Below are 21,967 nucleotides of genomic sequence, written 5' to 3' on the forward strand. Positions count from 1 at the left end.
TACCAGTATGTATTTGGCATGTGGGAGGAAACTGGTGTACCCGGCTTGGAGAACATGAAAACTCTGTGCAGATAGTGTTCTGGTTGGGACTCAAATTGAGGCTCCTAGTGCTGCAAGTGAGAAGTGCTATATGCAGTACTTTCTATTATGAAAATCATATCGTGTATTAACAAGAGAATAATTGTCTGGAAAAAACACAAACACAAAGTCTGTGTTGCTACTAGCAGACTGTCACATCCCATCAGCTATTTTTATAGAACCCATTGGTACATAAATGCAAGGAGCTAATTAGTTATGAGCAACACATACGTTTTTGTACAAGCCACAGATGACCAAACACATGGAAACAGGACAAAAGCACCACAAGATGAAATGGTTTTCTTTGAATCAGACTTTACTACATCAGTAATTATCTGGAAAATAATTATTTCATTCAAGTCAGTATGGCCATAAATTATTTCTTTCATGAAACAAAATATATATCAACTTTCTTCTCATATTTTCTGAAGTATATAATGTATGCATATTTATATATTTATAGTACATTTACCATAGAAAAGAACAGCTATATTGGACAACAGTAAATCACACAGGATAACAGTCATTGGGTTTAGGTTGAGCAAATGTATTTGCCACCTTTGCTAAAGGTATGATTCTAGTACTTTGTCCCAGCAGCTGAGATACCCGTGTACAAAAGGAGCCCAGTGTCACTTGGTCATGGTGGAGTGGATGGAGGGGTGCCTTTAAGACTGCTGAGTGCTGCATGGATTCGGAAATGAAGCCGCGATTCCATGGAGTAATCTTTGTAATTGTTTCTGTAAATGAAAGATACATTGATTGGCAGTCAGATGACAGACAATTCATCAAACAGAAATAGGCAAGAAATAACAATTTTGGAGTATGATTTCACTAATTAAATGGAACCTGTTGTGAAATAAATATGGGAGCTGCTCCTGAATAACATTTTTAATGCACAGGTTTTGCAGCCATCAGTTGCATTATCAATCGCATATGAATATGTTAGATTAATTGCTACTCCATAGGAAACCATTTGTTGGGCAATTTTTTGCCACAACCTGTTTAATTGCTTATGGTGCTGCTCAAAGTAGAGGTGAATGCATATCCCTGTGTCCCAGAACATGGGGTGCAGGCTTGTCCTGATACCAATCCAGGGGGTTAGTAAATGTAATGAGGAAAGGATCACACTATGATTAGGCCCTGGAGGGCAAGGCAAAATGCATCAGGGTGTGTGGGGTGATGCAGACATGTAGACTGAGGATGCTATTCATTGTTTATACACCTGGGCTGTCGGGAGTAGCTGCACACCTTTCCTCTTTACAATCTTTTGCTACACTTAATAATTAAAGGATAAGCTACAAGTACAACACGTGCATGTATTATTTTCTTTCCTCAGGAATCTGTGGATCGCAGGTGCAATATCAGGCTCCTGCAGACTCTTTATACAGCTCTGAGCCCGTACCTCTGTACAGGCTGTCAGTTTCAGCTGCAGGAAGAGTGAATGGACTATGGGTGTGTTGATCAGCACACTTGCAGTCCATTGAAACTACAAGTCCGTCTGCTTTGGTGGCAGACATGACTTGTAGTTTATTTATTCACCAATTTAAGTGAATGAATGACATGGCTGTGTGGGTGGAACCCCACACAGCTGCACTGTTACTAAAATTTGACAATGACAGTAGGGGCAGGAAGAGGAACCTTTGCCCGCTGTCAAGGGAAAAATCGTGGGGTGAGGGGGACTGCTGCATAGTAATATGATCCACCCTAAATACGAGTGTAATGTGTAATACGTTACTAAAGATAAACTTAGCATTTAGGTATATGCCTCTGTGCAGTGGAAATGTCCTCATAAGCAATATAAGGCCACACATATAATAATGATATAAAGATCTTTTTGCACCAGGTGACCTCTACCTCCACCCACAACTACAAAATCTGTTTCCACCATAGATATCCACAATATGGTTTATCAGGTGTAGCAACGTCAATGGTTAGGAAAACGTTTTTGTTTGTTTTTGTTTAATTAAATCATCCAAGGGTCTCAGGGCCTCCCAATCAACTTTGACTGCCCATCTTAGGTGGGGAGACTCCTGGAATAGATTGCTTACAATGCAGGTGGAATGAAAACAAAACAAGTTAATTGTCAATCATTGAATTCAAATGTGACATTAAAGGCTCAGTTTATTTTTATAACAAACATGTCATAGTTACCTGCTTTGTGCGGGGGTTTTGCACAGAGCAGCCCCGATCCTCCTCTTTTTGGGTCCCCCCGCTGGCTTTCCTGGCTCCTCTGCTTTAGCCATTGCCCCCAACAGCAACCAGTTTGGTCTGGGGGCACCTCTGTGTGCTTGCTCCCGAGCCCCGCTCTATGTATCCATAAGATGCAGAGTCGCGGCTCGGCCCCGTCCCGCCCCCATTCTCTCTTCATTGGCTCACTGGCTCTACTTGACAGTAGCAGGAGTCAATGGCTCTTGCTGCAGTCTCAGCCAATGAGGAATGAGAGACCCAGAAGAAGCTCAGATACTCTGCACATTGCTGACTCCAGACAGAGCTCGGGTGAGTATTTGGGGGGGCTGCTGCACATAGAAAGTTTTTTCACCTTCATGCATTGAATGCATGAAGGTAAAAAGCCTTAAGCCTTTAAAACCACTTTAAAAACTAAAAACTTTGAATGGCAAGGAAGGTCACTGCTGCTAGCTCCACCCAATGTGGTTCAGCCAAACAGCCATCATCAGGGGCGCAAGCTTAGCTGGCAGCCTATAGAAATAGTGTGGATTCATCCTTTGTTTTATATTTAGATGGCAGCCAACTGCTGGTTAAATCTCTTAGCCAAGAGTTTAAAATAGCCCATGCATCTTAGATCTTAGCCTTCCTTCACTTTCACTACTTGGGAGTCAAAGACTCAGAACAAGCTTGTGCACATTAAGAGCTCTATTCTACAAGGTGAGCCCAAAAAAGAGGACATGCATTTCAATACATTTCCAACATTTATCACACACCCTTTGCATACAACAGTGGGATATTACAAAATACAGAAAGGTACTCACTTTGCAGTTTCAATAAAACGTATGGCTTTATCTCGGTCTCCTTGTTGCTTGTATAATAACCCCAATTCGTAGTAAGAAAATGGGATTAAATAGTGGTCATACTTCAGTCTCTTTTCACTGAAAGGTTAAAAAAAGACTGATCTCGGAATGCAGACAAAAATTGTATACACCCATGCATACCTGTAATGTTCTATATTATAAGCAATGAAATGCAATAACAATCAGCAAACAATCACAGATCAGCCTTCATCCTTCATGTAGTCAGAAGAATTAAATATATTCTGGTTTCTGTGAGTAACTGAATATTGTGTGATATTTTGTTTAAATCAAGAACAGGAAATGGTACAACATGCCATAACCCATTAGTCAGTCAGTCTACACTAGAAAACAAAATACTGTAGATGGCCACTATGGTTAGCAGCTCATAAATTCTTCAAGGATGAGATTATTAAATATATTCATGAGTCTACAGTCTATTGGGGGAAAAAAACAACACTCTATTCCAGTAATTTCCAGAATGACCATGTGTCATTAAAGTGGATTTCCATCCAAAAGTGGAACTTCCGCTCATTTGTCTCCTCTCCCCCTCAGGTGCCACAATTGGCATCAGAGGGGGGGAGGGGGGACAGGATACCTGTCTTTGACAGGTATCTTCTTCTCACTTCCGGGAGTCCGGGCCGTGGCCCATGACATCACCGCGGGGCTCCCTCCTCCTCTTCCTGTCGCCAGGCCAGTAGGAGAGAGGAGCGGGGCCTCGCGGATGCGCAGTAGGGTTCCCGGTGTGAAACCATAAGGCTACACTGCCGAGTACCCTTACCTGCAATGGTGGCGGCAGCACCCGACAGCTGATGGAAACATCAACTGTGGTGCTGACATCGCTGGACTCCAGCACAGGTAAGTGTCCTATTGTTAAAAGCCAGCAGCTGCAGTATGTGTAGCTGCTGGCTTTTAATTTTTGGGGGTTTTTTTTGGGTGGAACACCGCTTTAACTGTCATGTTGTTTCTTAAGAATGTAGGAGGGATCACTTAAATACACCAAGAGCAGCCACTGTATAAAACACATCATGTATTTGCTTTTACCTCTGTGTGACTTGATTAAAACAAAGCTCAGCTTGTAATAATCTACCCAGATGTTTCAAACAAAGGCCTTTTATCAACTGAATAAGGCACTGGTCATCTCCATAGTATTCGCTTGGATCTATTAAGACAAAATGACAATTTTTGTGAGCGCATCCTCACAAATCTTCTAAAACAAATCACTTCCCTTCTTTTGCAGGTTAAATACAAAGTCATGGAGTAAATTAACTGGAATAATACAAATGTTTGAATAAGTGAACCTAGACCACTTCTGTAGCTTAATAAAATGCTTATTTACACATTCAAACTTACTTTTGTCATTTTGTAAAGCAGTCTCTGCTTTTTCAACTGTAACCAGGAGGTTTTCTGTGAGGTCAGCCCTCTTCCCTACTATTGTGAAGCCATTCCACACATACATCATTTCCTGTAACATAAGAAACACACGCAATTATAAAAAGAGAATGAAACACAGAGCAAATACAATAGACTACCCAGAATGCCAAAATACGTATGCTCGTATGCACAGATGATGTTACAAGATGTTACAATAAAGTTTTAATTGGAGCATTTATACCTATTTATAACAGTTTATACACATGCGAATACACAATTTTTTTTCCACACAAACTTTTAACATACTCCTAATCTGAGACCGCATAAATTGTGTCTGCCAGCTGGATGGAAGACTGCATCCTATATGTAATATCCTATATGCAAAATGCATTTTTTATAATCTTTGTCATAATCAAGAAAGAAAATATGTACAAAACCACTAAACATGCCCTTGGTAAGTTATAAAGGGCCTGTATCCATTACTGCATTGCACCATGAATAAAAATCTGATCCCTTTATGCAGTGGCACATACCTTCCAATCTTTTTCCTAGTACCCAAGAAGCCACAAAACCTAGGGCATTCTAATATGCTTAACACAAATATTGCAGCTAACGAGTCCTTAGAGGAGGTAGCTATTGTAGTTTTCTTTTTTTAAGTTGTTTTTGCTTTATACACGATGGCCTTACCAGTAACCCCCTCCTGTTCTAGGGTAACACATAGGGTGGTTTTATAATAAAGATTCCAAAGCTATCGCAAATGTTACTAAACAATTTTCTCGCCATGTTGAAAGTTCATTATTCATAAATCATAACAAATACTGCATTATGGCCACTAGATGGAGCTGATGGTCCTAGGAAATAAATACTTAAAGCGATTATAAAAAGGAAAATAAAAAACAAAAAATAAATTAAAAAAAAAACAACAAAACATCTCTATATTTACCTGCTCTGTGCAATGGAATTGCACAAAGTGGCCCTGAACCTCCTCTTCTAGGGTCCCCCTCCAGCGCTCCTGGCTACTCCTCTGTCCAGTGCTCACTCCTGGGTCCCACTGCTGCGCCCATTGACACAGAAAGTGGGACTCAGCCCTGCACCGCTACCTCACCACTGGAGTTGACTGACAGGAGCGCTGCTATAAATCTGCCTGAGGAGGAAGCCGCTGCTCTCGTGCATGTCACTGGATTGGTCCAGATTGGTCTCAGGTAAGAATAAAATAGGGGGGGGGGGGTAGGGGGTGTTGTGGAGATTCTACAACAGAGGTTTTGTACCTTAATGCATAGAATGCATTAAGGTTAAAAAAACCTTGAGGTTTTAAAACCACTTTAAGATTGACTGCTCCATCTAGTGACCACAATGCAAGTTTTCCTGATTCCGACTATGTAGAACCTGGAGAGAAAATAGCCTAACATTTGATTTTTGCCCCCATTCACTCAGAAGGAATGTAGTTTTACAGATCACGGGTGCATGCCTGGATCCTGCAGAATCTCAGTACATTGTCTGCCTGTACCTCTGATACTGGCAGACAGTTACTGAATGACAGGAAGACTCACTGGACTAGGAGAGCGCTCACTAGCACTGTCGCAGTTTATTGAGAACTACAATCAGACAGTACTTGTAGTTCATGTATTCACAGAACTCTTTGAATAAATGACACGGGTGTGTGGGCATGGCCCACCATGGGCATGTCGTTTTTAACTTTTTACAGTGGGGGTGAGGAGAAGATCCTCTGCCCACTGTCACAGGGAGGAGGGATCAGGGGGGAGAGGAGGTAGGAGTTGGAACATGTTGCATGTTCCACCCTAAATATGGGTGCAACATTATATGTTTCAAAGGTAAATTTATCCTTTATTTATATAGATCATACATTAAATAACCCAAACAATAAGCAGCAGTCCCTTGTAATAGGTGGTGGCACATATGATGATGATGATCACTTAAAGAAGAAATTGAGCGCTTCAAGTCACATATAAAATTCATATGGACACTTTATGATTTATAAGGACTTTTTTATTTACAGTTTTTTTTTCCCTTTCCATTTTACTTGGACATATATTACAAGGAAGTTCTGCTTATTGTTTGGTTTATTTAGGGCTAATAACACACCTTTAAATCCAGCGTAGCACAGGAAAACTTCTAGTAGGATTAACAGGTATTTTTATGTTTTTGAACAGACAAAGCATGAAAAAATATGCCTGCATTGGAGATGTGTACAGAATTCTTTATTTTATATACAGTAGATATACTCTTTGGGGAATGGGCTGGTCCATCTCCTCCCTTTCTCTATTGAGAACGGGTACCCACAGTAAGAAATGGTTGTGTATGGGCTGTGGGTAGATTCTGCAGCTCCTGGGTGATGAAGAATACACTGCAGATTGGAAGCTATTTATTTACTGTGTCACCTCACAATAGTTTTCATAAGGAAAGGTTTTACTTTAGGTCGATTAAACCAAGCCAGAAATTAATTTTATTGCCATTAAAAGGGCTGGCACAAGGGATTACAAGGTTAGCATGACATACATATCTGATTTCTGTGATTTTGCCAATTTTGAAGCAAAATGCAATAAAACCTTAACAGCTGTTAAGATTGCTCATCTATTGATGTGTACTGAGTTGGCTGGAAAAACTTTGTAGCAGGGGCTTGTTTTCATTAAGTTTTGCACCCCCGTGTAAATATCCAGTGCAACTGACATCTCTAGCAATCAAATCTCTTTGCTTTATAAGCAACTTTTGCCAGTCTTGCTACAGAATCTGCACAGAGGTCAATAGCAGCATTGTGTACAGTGTTGGGAAAAATCAGCTGGGGAATTTGTGGCAGTGGATTGTGATATTGATGTTCAAGTTTTAGAATTATGGTGCACTGGCTGCTCCAGTTACCCTCAAAACAAAGTTTAACTCTGCCTGGACTTACACTTCTGATACCAACATTTGCATGCAGATACCAAATATGTATAGCACTCACCAAGGCTGGCAAGGTCAGTTTTACAGGATTAGCTGCTAAATATCTTCTAGACTTTCTGACTGCAAACTTTTCTGTAGGGATTGATTTTCCAGCGATTCTTTGTTTGAGACCTTCTACTTGTCTGAAATAAAAATAATGTATTTGTATATTTTTCCATAAAAAGGAAGCACAAAGCCTTTGCAATAGCGTTGGTTCAGTCTGCTCTGTAACATAAATATGTTAATGTCATCCCCTCAGCTTTATTTAGACCGTCCTAAAAACATCAAATAACTGACATTTCACAATGATCTTTCAATTTATTTTTTGCATACAAATGAATGCAAATGTATTTCATGGTGATCTTTTATTTTTTTTAATACAAAAAAAAAAAATGCAATATTGATGAGGACAGTATATAACCCCCAATTCTTTATAGACAAGCAATACCAATATAAAGGAAAGAGGCTGGTTATCACAAGTGTTAATATCTTATGTACAAGGCTATATTATATTTTAAAAAAAAAACATTTTTATTCTAGGTAATATTTTTAAAAGTGGCAGTACTGGTGTATATCTTTAGTTTATTATTGTAAATGGGTTTGTGCCCGCACAGTACAGAGAACAGGAGGTGTCACCTTCAGTTCCTGTAGTGGGCAATTCTGACAAAGAACTTCATGGCAGACCTCAACAATTGACCAGGATACATCTAAACTTGCAAACTTTCCAAGTTCAACATGTTTTATGCCAAAATCAATTACAGAAATAATTGGTCATCGTCTAGGGGAAATAAGCAAGCACTAATCGATAAAGATAATTGTTTTATCAGCACAGCTTGCTGATAACAGGAAAAATTGAATTTACACTGCAGTTACAGCTCTGTGCTAATAAAACGGTGACAGTCATTGGCCTTCTTGACGCTTGAAATTATCTATGGTACAAAGCACATTTCATGGACATACAATCTATAACTGAAGCAATGTCTCCAGCCTTAGTTTAAAAGCTGGTTGGAAATCACTGCACAATAGAGTATATGCAGAGATATATTTTTCTTAAAGCAGTATTAAAGGATAAGTTTACCTTTAGGAACATGTTCCACACGATTTTAGGGTGGAACGTAACATGCTCCCAACGCTGCAGCCGCTGCCCGCCCCTCCCTGTGGCAGCAATATTGGCTGTCAGTTTTTGAAAACAACTGTGTATGAATGAACTGCAAGTCCCAACAGCCTTAGCGGAGTGCTGTGGTAGTTCATTGAGTCTTCCTGTCAGGGAGTATCGGCTTACTTGTACAGGATGTATGGGTAAGTAGATACACTGACCGTGTGCAGGAGACCAACATGGCATCAGCAATCTCCTGTTCGCTGGTGCGATGTCTTACAGGCTCCTAATTTAAAAAATAAAATGCACAACTTTTTACCTGCAAAATATATTTGCAAATATATGTGTAAGCTGCAGTGGCCACTTCACAGCACCCTAGTGTGCTGTAGTCCTAACTCTATAATTTTTAGGGTCTCCTGAGTTGGAGCACATATATAATAATGGATAGATTAAAAGGGCAAGTATGCCTAGAAGGAGCCTACCCCCTCCTTAAATGTATAGGGACGCACTGGACACCCAGCAATAGCACAATGGTGGCAAAGGTATCCAGAGATTCTCCTATTTGCAAATGTGTGCAAACCAAACCCCTTCTTTATAACATGAGACATGATCAATTCAGTTTGTAGTCAGAGTCTTTGAGTGAGAAAGTGAGAAAGTGATACTCCTAAGCACCAAGGCCTGAGGTGTGCCTTGGCCTGGCTGGTCAGTATGCCTGAAAAGAGGGCATACCCTGAATGTAAAAATAAGAAAAAGTATTATGAGTATATATGAAGATTGGGGGAAAACGGGTGGGTGGGAACCCAGAAGCGCCGACGAGCCCTGGCCTGACAGAGGAGGAGGCTTAAATAGCCCTCAGACTCCTCCCACAAATAAAGGCTAGCCTCCGGCTAGCCTTTACACTTGTTGCAAGCTGGCTGGTAAAAGAGCTGGCAATTTTTCTTTGTTGTTTTTTTGACATGCGTGGCCCTTCCATGTACTCCTTGCGACAAAGGCCAGTTATAGGTTGGGGTGGTTGCCATTTGTTTGTACTGCTGTTGAATTGGTGAAAAGATGCACTGGATACCTTCACTGCCATTGTTCTATTGCTGGGTGTCATACCTGCCTTCTATCCAATCTAGCCATCATTATATATGAACTTCAACTCCGGAGATTCTCAAAATTAGAGAGTTAGGACTGCAGCACACTAGGGTGCCGTGAAGTGGCCACTGCAGCTTACACATATATTTGCAAATGTGTGCAAAAGAAACCCCTTGTTTTTAACATTAACTGTTAGACAGGGTCAATTTGGTTTGTTGCAGGCTGGCAACTGAGCTGAAAATTTTCCTTTGTTATTTATTGACATGTGTCACCCTACCATGTGCTCCTTGCTGCAAAGGCTACTTATAGGTTGGAGTGGTCGCCATCTGTTTGTACTGTGAATGTTAGATGCACATGCAGATTTAGATACAAATTCAGACCAAACTCCAGCTCACACTGCAGTTACACAAGCCGTTACAGCAACAGTTTTTGTTCCTTTTGGGATAAAGGGTTTTACATAAATAGAAGCTGAACACTGTACGCACCCCTGCCAGTTGTAAATGGTTTGTCCAATCCTCTAACTGCTACGTCTGCAGAACAGCTTGTTTTGTTGAAAAACAAAAGACTTACTGGCTAGATCACCAGGTGAAAATAAAGGAAAGAAAGCCTATAAAAGATAACTAATACGGCCATCAAGTCTAAGAATTGGTAAGCTGCAATATAATATATGTTTGGTTTTGGGTTTAATACTGCTTTAAATCTAATATAAAATGTATTGTGAAACATAAGGGAAAAAAGTGTTACCTGAACAAGGCAACTATATCTTCTCCAGTGCTTGCAACGACATCTTCTGGGAGCATGCTTAGGATTGCAGCTTTTTGGAATACATAAATTGCCTGGAAGACACAAGTCATTGATCGTCACAAAACAGCAGCAGTTTGCACACACCCACAAATAGCCTGCAGCTTCAAACATCCATCCAACATGGTGACAAGACCCTGTGCTGTTTTATCCATGAGAATTATCAGGAGAATCTGCCCACTGGGATCCTTACAAAATAAGCATTGCAGGTAGTTGAGCCTGCCACAATTCCAGTCAAATTCAAGATATCTGTGTTGGGTAAGGATGAGCCCCGGCGTGTTCGCAAGCTGCACATGGCGAGCCCGTCAGGAACTCGGCACTGCACAGCGCTAATCACAAGCAGTGAGACATTTCCCGATGTGCGGCTGCAGAGATCGGGAAGTGTCTCACTGCCTGTGATTAGCGCAGCGCATTGCCGACTTCCTGGCGGGCTCAGCACGTGCAGCATGCGAACACGCCGGGGCTCATCCTTAGTGTTGGGTGGACTTCAAGTGGTTGTAAAGCCACTGTGTTCTCTTCATAGAATCCCCTTGTGTTCAACAAGGTTATGTGTCCAGTGTATGTGCTTTATAAAAAAAAATGCCATTTTATTTCAGTGCGCCGCATATGTGACTGTCAGCCTCTCCTCTCTCAATCTGACAGCCACAGCGGGAGGGGCTGAGAATCCCCCGCTGATGTCAGCGAGGAGGAGAGCAGGAATGAGGAGGGCTGTCACGTGAGCGCCAATCGGCGCTCTGAAATAAAGTATAAAATTGCATTTTTTTTTTTAAAGCTACAAAGCTATACACTGGGCACATAACATTATCAAACAGAGAGGATTGTATGAAAATTGGTTATGGAAAATAGGTTATGAGACATCTGTCCATCTTTGAAATACTGCTGGAACATGAAGAAAGCCTCTTCCTGACCAACAGTTGGGTGTGGCTTATGTTCAGTAAAAGCTTGGATCCCTTTTCTCCTAGGAAAAGAGAAAGACCAGCTAAAAGTCCCAGATATGTACCAACATGCAGGAAAAAAATGAACTTTAAGACTTATTACAACTGAAAGTTTGTTGTCATGCCTCTACACTATCCAAACTTCAGAAGAACATATTAAACTGTCTGCATTACTAGCTTATTATTTGGCAATGCATTCCCATGCTTCCATTTACAATAAATATTAGGACTAAAGCAAAATATGAGTGATGAAAAAAAAAAAAAAACAGAACCTGCCTAACCATCAACTTGCATACGTTTTTAGAAATCTCCTGGGGTTGTGATAATCAGTTGTGATTATATGAACAAATCAGACTTAGCCCAGGTTCACACTGAGCTGCGGGAATGAAGCCGTGCGAGTTCAGCTGATTTCACTTCCGCATGTCAGTCCCGGTTTCGGCCGCGATTTCAGAGACATTTGTGCGGGTTTCTGCACAGATGTCAATACAAATTGCAGCCTGAAATCGCAAAAAGTAGTACAGAAACTACTTTTTTTTAATCTGTGCAGCGCCGCAGATGTGGCGTCGCACCGATTAGGACAGTGCCATTGACAGCAATTGCCGCTGATTTGACATGTGAAATCGCATGTCAAAATGGTCCAGTGTGAACCAGGGCTTAAGGTGCAAAAAATCTATGGGTTTTCCATTGCATAAGAAAACAGATATGCTGGGACATGTAGTGAGATGAACATAGCAGAACTTTTTACAGTCTCAGCCACAAGGGCAGTTTTAATCTCCGTCACCTCATTTGAAGCTCACTGTAATCAATGTGCTGCCGTGTAATGAAGTGCCTGCTAAGAAGTGGTGAATCTTTTAAAAGATTAACTCCAGCCAAAACTTCTTTATGGAGTTGAATTTTAAATGTAATTGGTAAGGGTTTGTCCTGCTTGTCGTAGGGGGGGGAGAGAAAAAATAAATCTACCTAATACGGACACAGACTGCAATAAAAATCACACAGGGCTTCTAACCCTGCCATACTTGATTTTTTAAAAATTGTGGTTTTCTTTTGTTTTAAAACATCTTCTAGCTAAAACCTTACAGTATGTAGGGGTGCACAATTCAAGTTTTGCAATGCCCTTGTCACTAGACTTGCATAAATACAGTATTAAACCCAAAACCAAAAACGTAATAAATTGCAGCCTACCAATCATTAGATGTGGTGGCTGCATTAGTTTTCATTTTTTAGGCTTTTCCCTCAACTCTGTTTTCACCTGGTGACCTGCCGGCGGTGCTCGCCCACCCCCCTGAGGCAGCCCATTTTCCATTTGCCAAATGCGAGTGAAAATTTTGATTGCTGGTTGAGAATACATTTTAGCATGCAATTAAGGTAATTCATTGGGGTGCATTAAATTGCACTATTTTCTTTATTTAAAAAACAAAACAAAAGAAAACTCAAGGCCCATGAAAACCAGTGGAGACCTGTGATGAAACTGAATCTCTCTTCATAGCAAATGCCATGGAATCAAATTGCATGGCCTAGGGTAAAGCATCTCACCTACCTATGATGGGGTTATACAAGAATGGCAAAGGGAAACTATTCTTTCTTTAACAAGTATTTTGAGTATAGTAATTAGTAATCACTCTAGAAAACTATTAGCCTATATTGCTAAGAAATGTTTTTTACCATTATCCAAAATTCACAGGGCAGAGAGTTCACTTCTCATTGATGCTGAAGGCATATAGTGAATCATTTCTGTGAATTCTATAGACAAAGGTCTATGCTCAAGTCCAAGATGACATTCAATTATACCTCAGGGCACGAGAATTTAAATTAACTATCCACACTCTAAGTTCGGGTGTTGAACAAAGATCACAGAGATAAGATTAAACAGGTTGTCTTAAGGCCCGTACACACAATCTGACTTTTTGACAACAAACAAGCAAATTAGCTGTTTTGCAGCAACATCTGACCACGCCCCCTTATGATGTCACAGTCCCGAGGCATGCTGTGACTGTGACGTCATAAGAGGCGTGGTCACCGGATGACATCACCCAGTGACCACGCCCCATGCCTATATAAGTCATTGCGAGGCACTCACACAGCATTACAGCGGGAGAGAGCGTCGTGTCAACATCGGAAGAAGGAAGAAGACGATGACAAGAAGACCGGGCCACCGCTAGCAAGAGAGCGGCAATAGAGCAGAAGAGGGCGGAGGAGCCCGGCAGAAGAGACGGACACCGGGAGAAGAAGCCAGAGAGAGCGGAGAAGAACCAGACATCGAGAGAAGAGGCCGGAAAGACCCCCGAAGTCGGAAGAAGACCCCCGGAGCTGCCTAATAAATTACTTTAAAAAACTGTGTAGTGTGTTTTTTTATTGACACTTTTTTCCCTAGGTGAATGGGTAGGGATACGATGTACCCCATACTCATTTACATAGGGTGGGAGGCCGGATCTGGGGGCCCCCTTATTAAAGGGGGCTCCCGTATTCCGATAAGCCCCTCGCCCGCAGACCCCGACAACCAACGGCCAGGGTTTTCAGGAAGAGGCCCTTGTCCTCATCAACATGGGGACAAGGTGCTTTGGGTTGAGGGGCCCGCAGGGCGCCCCCCTCCCCCAAAGCACCCACCCCCCATGTTTAGGGCATGCGGCCTGGTACGGCTCAGGAGGGGGGGGTGCTTGCTCCTCCGCACCCCCTTTCCTGACCGGCCGGGCTGCGTGCTCGGATAAGGGTCTGGTATGAATTTTGGGGGGGACCCCCACGCCGTTTTTTCGGTGTAGGGGGTTCTCCTTAGAAATCCATACCAGACCTAAGGGCCTGGTATGCCCCTGGAGGGCAACCCATGCCGTTTTTTTATTTAAAATTTGGCGTGGAGTTCCCCCTCATGATTCATACCAAACACAGTGCCTGCCATTGGCGGGAATCCAAGGTAGGTCCCCATACCAGTGTGAACCCGGTTCCCAAGGTGTCAATCTCACCGATAAAAGCGGCGAGATTGAAACAATATCATACAATACAGAAGTTGACCAAAGGGTGGTGGTAAAGAGCTGAAAAACCACGTGATTTGGTGAAAGTTGGCTTAAAAAGTTCTGCCGTGTGTATGCAATACAAACTAATGGCCAACGTCCTTTGTACAAAAATCCACGGGAAAGTTTATACAAAATCCTATCGTGTGTATGAGGCTTTAGATGTACCAACTGGCAAAGCATCAGGCCCTGATGGGACTGCCTTTAGAAGTCTATTTAAGACTGTTTCACAAAGGCTTCAGCTTGTCTAAGAACCGTGAACTTTTTTTTTTTTTTTTTTTTTGGTGATGGTGGTGGTAGGTGGGACCAGCAAGCTTTAATAAAGCATTTGCAGAAATTTTAGCAGGCTTTGTTGAAGCTTTTATAGTACCATTCAACCCCAGTTTGTAAATGTTGAACATAGCTAATGGGGGAGGTGAATGCCACTTTAAACAAGCTGCTAGCAGGCTTTTAACAAGCTTCAAGAAGTTCTGAAGCCTGCTAGCAGCTTGTTTAACCACCTGCCTACTGGGCACTTTTACCCCTTTTAAGCCCAGGCCAATTTTCAGCTTTCAGCTCTGTTACGCTTTGAATGACAATTGTGCGGTCATGCAACATTGCACCCAAACAAATTTTTTATAATTTTTTTTTGAGACAGCTGGAGCTTTCTTTTGGTGGTATTTAATTGCCACTGGGTTTTTTTTTAATTTTTTTGGCACTGATGGCCACTCTACTCCACCTCAGTGCCCTCTCTCAGTCGTGCCCTCATTTAAATACCTAGTGATTGTAATCTCAAAAGACTTATCCTAGGCCATTATATAGTACATTGGCCTAACACTGCAAACTATTAAAGTTAACCTGCACTTGTGGTCTAAGCTGCCCCCCTGCCTTTCACAGGCAGAATGAACTTGATTAAAACATTTTTTAAGCAACTTAAAGTGGTTGTAAACTTTTACATATAGCCTGTAAACTGACTGACCTCAGGTGATACAGAGAGATTAATTAAATCCTCCTAGATAAGTTATATCTGTTTATCTGCATTCATTTCTTCTCTACATCTGTTCAAAGTCCAGAATCTTGTCTGAACTGTCAGAAAACAGGGGGCAGAGATCTGAAATTACACTCTACAGAGCCCAGTGAAGAGTGCGCTGAGAGCTGATTGGAGAGAGGAAGGGAACCCCCTCCCCCCTCCATACGAAACACAGGAACAGAGCTGAGGCTATCATAGGCTGTGTGTTTGAGAGCCCTATACTGTCACCTTTTTTCCTCCTAATGTCAGGAAAACTTGTCAGAAGTGGCTCGTGCATATGGCAGAGGAACAGGGCAGCAGACAGAAATGACACTTGCTCTGGATTAAAACAAGTACACACTATAGAGGGATATGCTTTGCTCATATTTTACATCTGAGGTTTACAACAACTTTAACGCTCTATTTTCATCCTTCATATGGGGCACTAAAATACCTCAATTGAAACTGGCCACCCTACAAAGGCCTAAAATGATTTCTGGTATAGTTCTACTGGATAGATTTTTATATTGTTGTGGCAGGAAAACTTAAACACCTAATCACATGGGTCCTCTTTGAAGTTCCTCATAATTCAGAAGCACACTTGGCACATGTTTTTGAAACCAGCCAATTGTTGATCTTACTGGAGGCCCCCCATATTATTTCCCTGCAAACACCAGCTGCCTATCCTGAAATTGGCCAAATCAGTGTGGACTGAGGTTAAACATTTGACTTATTTGACCGATACAGTTTTTTTTTTTTACCAGCAAGTAAAATCACCATGGCAAGCCTGGGTTCACACAGGAACCGTGCAGGAAACAGCATGAAATTCGGACAGGAATCGCACTGCATTCCTGTTCAAATTGCATGCAATTCTTTGCAGTGATATTTGAGCCTATTAATTTTGTATGGGCTCAAATCGCACCGCAAAGGTATCGCAACATTTGCACGAGTAGGAGACAATTTACATTATGGAAATTTATAGAAGAAACTACAACTATGCCATAGCTTAGGGAGAAAACTCAGGGATCTCAAAAAACCTCTAACTACCCATTAAGGGGAGTTTTACAAATCACAAGGTCCCAGAGGGTTAAAAATGTACACCCTCTATCCCCACTTTCTACATACCAAGCTAGCAAAAAAACCTGCTATGCCAAATGGCAGACCCTATTACCTTCTACAGTAGGTCTAGAGAGGAATAGGATAACCTTTGTTTCTCACGTCGGTCTCACCATCTGTTAACCGCTTGCCGACCAGCCGCTGCAGTTATACTGCGGCAGGTTGGCTTGGCTGCACAAATCGGCGTAGGTGTACGTCGGGCTTGTACACAGAGATCTGAGGGCGCAGGCGCGCCCACTGGCCAGCGAGGTAGCCAATCAGCGGGTCTGGTGGACTCGATGTCCACCGGCAGCCCACGATCGTTCCCCGCAGTGACAGAATGAGGATCTGCCATAGTAAACAAGGCAGATCTCTGTTCTGACAGGGGATCACACACAGATCCTGTCTTTCTGCTATGCAGGAAGACGGATCTGTGTGTTGTCCCAAGCAGCCCATCCCCCACACAGTTATAAACACACTGAGGGAACACGTTTAACCCCTTGATCGCCCCTGATGTTAACCCCTTACCTGCCAAAGTCATTAGTACAATGTCAATGCATATTTTTAGCACTGATCACTGTAATAATGTCACTGGTTCCCAAAAAGTGCCAAAAATGTCAGCTAGGTGTCCGATCTGTCTGTTGCAATCCCGTTAAAAATCGTTGATCACCACCATTACTAGTAAAAAAAAAAAAAAATAATAATAATAATAAAAATGCCATAAAACTTTCCCTTATTTTGTAGACGCTATAGCTTTTCCGTAAACCAATCAAAATACGCTTATTGGGGTTTTTTTTTTACCAAAAATAGGTAGCAGAATACATATTGGTCTAAATTTATGAAGTAGATTTTTTTTAAAAAATTATTTGGTATGTTCTATAGCAGATAGTAAAAAAAAAAATTTTTTTTTTTTTCAAAATTGACGGTCTTTTTTTGTTTCCGGCAAAAAAATTAAAAACCGCAGAGGTGATCAAATAACACCAAAAGAAAGCTCTATTTTTCGGAAAAAAAGGACTTAAATTTTCTTTTGGGTACAGCATCGCACGACCGCACAATTGTCAGGTAAAATAACGCAGTGCCGTATCGCAAAAAATGGCCTGGTCAGGAAGTGGGTAAATCCTTCTGGGCCTGAAGTGGTTAAAGTGATATAAAAAGGTTAAATAAAAAAAGAAAAAGGAAAAAAAACACACACAATCATAATCTTATACTTACCTGCTCTGTGTGTTGGTTTTGCACAGAGCAGCCCCGATCCTCCTCTTCTCAGGTCCCCTGCCGGCGTTCCTATCTTCTATTCTTTTCTGAGTGCCCCTCCTGCATGCTAGCTCCCGAGTCCTGCTCTGTGTGCCCATAGGACACAAAGAACGGGGCTCAGCCCCACCCCACCGCTCCCTCCTCACTGGCTGTGATTGTCAATGAGGAGTCAGACTCAGGAGAGCTGCCACTCTCTTGTACATTGCTGGATTGCGATCTTGCTCGGGTAAGTATTAGGGGGCTGTGGGGAAGCTGCATACTGTAGATTTTACCTTCATGCATAGAATGCATGAAGGTAAAAATACCCTTGACCTTTAGAACCACTTTAATAATGGATCATACACCAAAAGATATCTCTCTCGTCCAACTGCACAAAATCAGTGGCAGATCCCGAGGGATGTGCCGTGTCCCATACTTGACACCAGGAGTAATCCAACCGATCCCTACAGCACCACTGGATTGACCCACAGCACTGATTCCCTGTGACTCCACTGCAGCTGCCAGCTTCTCCTCCTCACCTACCATCTTTGGATGCTGCAGGGGAGCCACAAGGGGATTTGACTTTGCAAATATATTCCCCACCTTCCCTGATGCTCTGAACCCCATTGTACTGCCACCCCCCACAGTCTATGTCCTCAGTACAATTACCCTCGACGTTTACCAAAGCCCCCCCCCCATACTAACATCGCATAGTTAGTATGGCAGCTTCGCCAGAGCTCTGCTGGGTTGAACGGGAAAAAAACCCAAGTGTGTACCAGGCTTTAACATTTTACAGTGACTGCTCAAGGGTAAGTTTCCTAAAAGGGGTGAGCTGTTCTCACGACAATTATCAAGGTGACATTTCCTATCACTTTTGCCAAGGGACATTACAGCTGACCTCTGTATGGTGCAGGCAATACTTATCTGGTCTGGCACATTTAATAAATATGTTCTGTAAATATGAAGTGGTTATTTATCGCAACAGATATATGTAGCGGGAGAAATGCTAACACAAGTATTTAACCAGTATACAGTAGATTATCATGATTATGCCCAGGATTCTACAGTTGATCTGGACACAATAAAAAAAGGAATAGAATATTTCTCACAAACTAGGTTCCCTTGCTTGGATCTACTGAACAAATATGGTTAAAACTGTAATAAACCCAAAAGGAAACATTTATTATATTGCAGCTTACCAATTCTTAGATGTGATGACTGCATTAGTTTCTTTTTGGGGCTTTCTTTTATTTTCACCTGGTGATTTATCCAGAAAGTCTGTTGTATTTGCAAATGTATTAGTACAGCATTTAGAGTGTCAAGTCAACCCATTTACCACTGACAGTGTTGCTTACAATGGTCAGCTTTTATTTATTCATGTAAAACTTTTATCCCAAAAGAAAAAAAAACTGTTGCTACAACTGCAGTGTTAGCTGGAGTTTGGCTTCAATTTGTTAGTGTATCTAAATTTGCTAGTACTTCTAACACTCCCCTACCTCCAGCACCCTCCACAAGACTGACATGGCTGTTCAAAGGTGCCCCTGTGCTCATTCATCCAGAGTGGAGGCACTCTAATGCAGGAGGTGTGGTACTGCCCACATCATCAGGTGAAAACAGAGGGAAGAAAGCCTTAAAAAAAAAAAAACAAAAAAAAAAAAAAACAAATGCAGCCACCACATCTTATTATTGGCAAGCTGCAATATATTATATATATATATATATATATATATATATATATATATATATATTTTTTTTTTTTTTTAAAACCGCTTTAAAGTTCTATGTATTAGGGTAAAAAACCTACTGTGTGCAGCAGCCACCCTCAGCCCCCTTCGATCTAGTGATGTTGAACGAGAGTCTCAGCTGTCCGGGACTCTCCCTCCTCATTGGCTGAGACAGCAGTGGGGCACCATTGGCTCCCGCTGCTGTCAAAGTCAGTGGGCCAATGAGGAAAGAGGGGGCGGTCGAAGCCGTGGCTCAGTGTCTGAATGGACACACAGAGCAGCGGCTCAGCTCGGGTGCCCCCATAACAAACTGCTTGCTATGGGGGCACTCTGCAGAAGGGAGGGGCCAGGAGCACCAGTGAGGGACCAGAGAAGAGGAGGATCGGGGGGCTGTTTTATGCAAAACCACTGCACAGAGCAGGTAAATATGACATGTTTTTATTTTTAAACTAAAAAAACAAAAAAAAACCTAGACTTTAGTATCACTTTAAGACAAAACAAACAAATGTTTCAAAACCAAACAGTCTGATTTTGTTACTTCGTGCTGAGATATTTTTGTAGAATAAACCTTTAATGAAACAATCGTCTGCTGTGTTTTGGTATCTGTCCACAACAAACACTGAAGGGAGTTTAAATGCACTCAGATCATCAACCCTTTTGAATATACAAAGCACATTAAATGTTCAGTTTGTGTCCTTTGTCAGTTGAAGGTCGGCATTTTTAGACCTTTCCTGGGATGAATAATCACAGTATGCCTCTGGTCATCCCAGCCATCTAATACAAATGGAGGCCCGATTGCTAGCAGTTCTTGAAGCAAACTGCTCTTAGAAACATCTCCATAATCACCCAGTAACTGACCTACTTTAGAAAACTGCAATGATTCTGGTTAAGGGGAACTCTAGACAAGAAAAAAAAACAATGTTTCAAAAGCAAATGGTAATGACCATAAAAACGTATTCCTCTGTGCAGTCATTCTTTGATTCTTCAACCACTTGGGGACCGCCTACCACAGATACAGTCATGGTCAAATATATTGGCACCCCTGCATTTTTGTCAGATAATGCACCACTTCACCCAAAAATTGTTGCAATTACAAATGTTTGAGCATTCTCATATTTATTTCTTTTGTTTGTATTGGTATGACATAAAAAAGTGAGAAACAAAAAGCCAAATCTGACACAATCCATGCAAAACTCCAAAAATGGACTGGACAAAATTAATTGGCACCCTCAATTTAATAGTTGGAAAAAAAAACTGAAATCATCTGTAACCTGTAAACATCAATGAGTTTCTTACACCTCTTTACTGAAATTTTGGACCACTCTTCTTTAACCACTTCAATACCAGGCACTTAGACACCTTCCCGCCCAGACCAATTTTCAGCTTTCAGCGCTGTCGCAATTTGAATGACAATTGCGCGGTCATGCTACACTGTACCCAAACAAATTTTTTATCATTTTGTTCCCACAAATAGAGCTTTCTTTTGGTGGTATTTGATCACCTCTGCGGTTTTTATTTTTTGCGCAACAAATAAAAAAAGACCGAAAATTTTGAAAAAAAACAATTTTTCTTTGTTTCTGTTAAAACTTTTTTGTAAATAAGTAGGTTTTCTTCTTCAATGACGGGCACTGATACAGCGGCACTGATGGGCACCGATGAGGTGGCACCAATGAAGTGGCACCAATGAAGTGGCACTGACGGGCACTGATTATGGGCACTGATAGGCGGCACTGATGGGCACTGATAGGTGGCACTGGTATGCGGCACTGATGGGCACTCATAGGTGGCACAGATGGGCACTTATAGGCGGCACTGATGGGCACTCATAGGTGGCATTGATGGGCACTCATAGGTGGCATTGATGGTTACTTATGGGTGGCACTGATAGTTGGCACAGATGGGCATGGATGGGCACTGATAGATAGGCACGGATGGGCACTGACAGGTGGCATGAATGGACACTGATGGGTGGCACTGATGGCACTGCTTGTTTGCAGTGATGCCCCTAAGGGTGGCATTGCTGGGCATCACTGCAACATAATGGTGCCAATCAGTGCCCATTTGTGGGCACTGATTGGCACAGATTTGGCACACTGGGCACATGTGGATGGCCATGGGGTACATACCTGGCCATCCACATGTTGCCCCTTCCCTGGTGGTCCTAGTGGCGATCCCTGGTGGTCCAGTGTGGTGATCTGCAGGGGGGCTGCGCTGATAAACAATCAGCGCAGACCCCCCTGCCAGGAGAGCCGCCGATCGGCTCTCCTCTAATCGCGTCTGTCAGACGCGAGTGAGGAAGAGCCGATCAACGGCTCTTCCTATTGACAGCGTGATCAGCCGTGATTGGACACGGCTGATCACGTGGTAAAGAGCCTCCGCCGGAGGCTTTTTACCAAGATCAGTGTAGCGGTGTGTCAGACTGACACACCGCTCCACCGATCGCCGCGATGCTGCGGCATCTTATCCTGCTGGACGTCATATGACGTCCAGTCAGGATAACAGAACCACTTCCCGGACGTCAATCCGCTATAGGGCGGGCGGGAAGTGGTTAACCAACTGCTCCAGGTCTCTCAGATTGGATAGGTTCCTTCTCCCAACTGCTGTTTT

The 21,967-nt window shown here is 42.2% G+C and overlaps 1 protein-coding gene across 2 annotated transcripts in view; it reads right to left on the reverse strand.

The window, feature by feature from the left end:
- Positions 1-373: 373 nt before the first annotated feature.
- The window catches only part of TTC39B (tetratricopeptide repeat domain 39B), a 195,719-nt gene continuing 174,125 nt past the window's right edge, over positions 374-21,967 (reverse strand). For both annotated transcript variants that reach the window (XM_073635685.1, XM_073635696.1), the window contains 6 exons: positions 10,330-10,421; positions 7,435-7,555; positions 4,455-4,566; positions 4,146-4,263; positions 3,066-3,182; positions 374-815 (listed from right to left, as the gene is read on the reverse strand). In XM_073635685.1, the coding sequence (XP_073491786.1) occupies positions 716-815; positions 3,066-3,182; positions 4,146-4,263; positions 4,455-4,566; positions 7,435-7,555; positions 10,330-10,421 (660 nt within the window). In that variant the 3' untranslated portion in view covers positions 374-715. The remainder of the gene's footprint in view (positions 816-3,065; positions 3,183-4,145; positions 4,264-4,454; positions 4,567-7,434; positions 7,556-10,329; positions 10,422-21,967) is intronic.

The sequence above is a fragment of the Aquarana catesbeiana genome, linkage group LG01 (genome assembly GCF_042186555.1).
Source record: "Aquarana catesbeiana isolate 2022-GZ linkage group LG01, ASM4218655v1, whole genome shotgun sequence".
In the NCBI taxonomy this organism is placed as follows: Eukaryota; Metazoa; Chordata; class Amphibia; order Anura; family Ranidae; genus Aquarana; species Aquarana catesbeiana.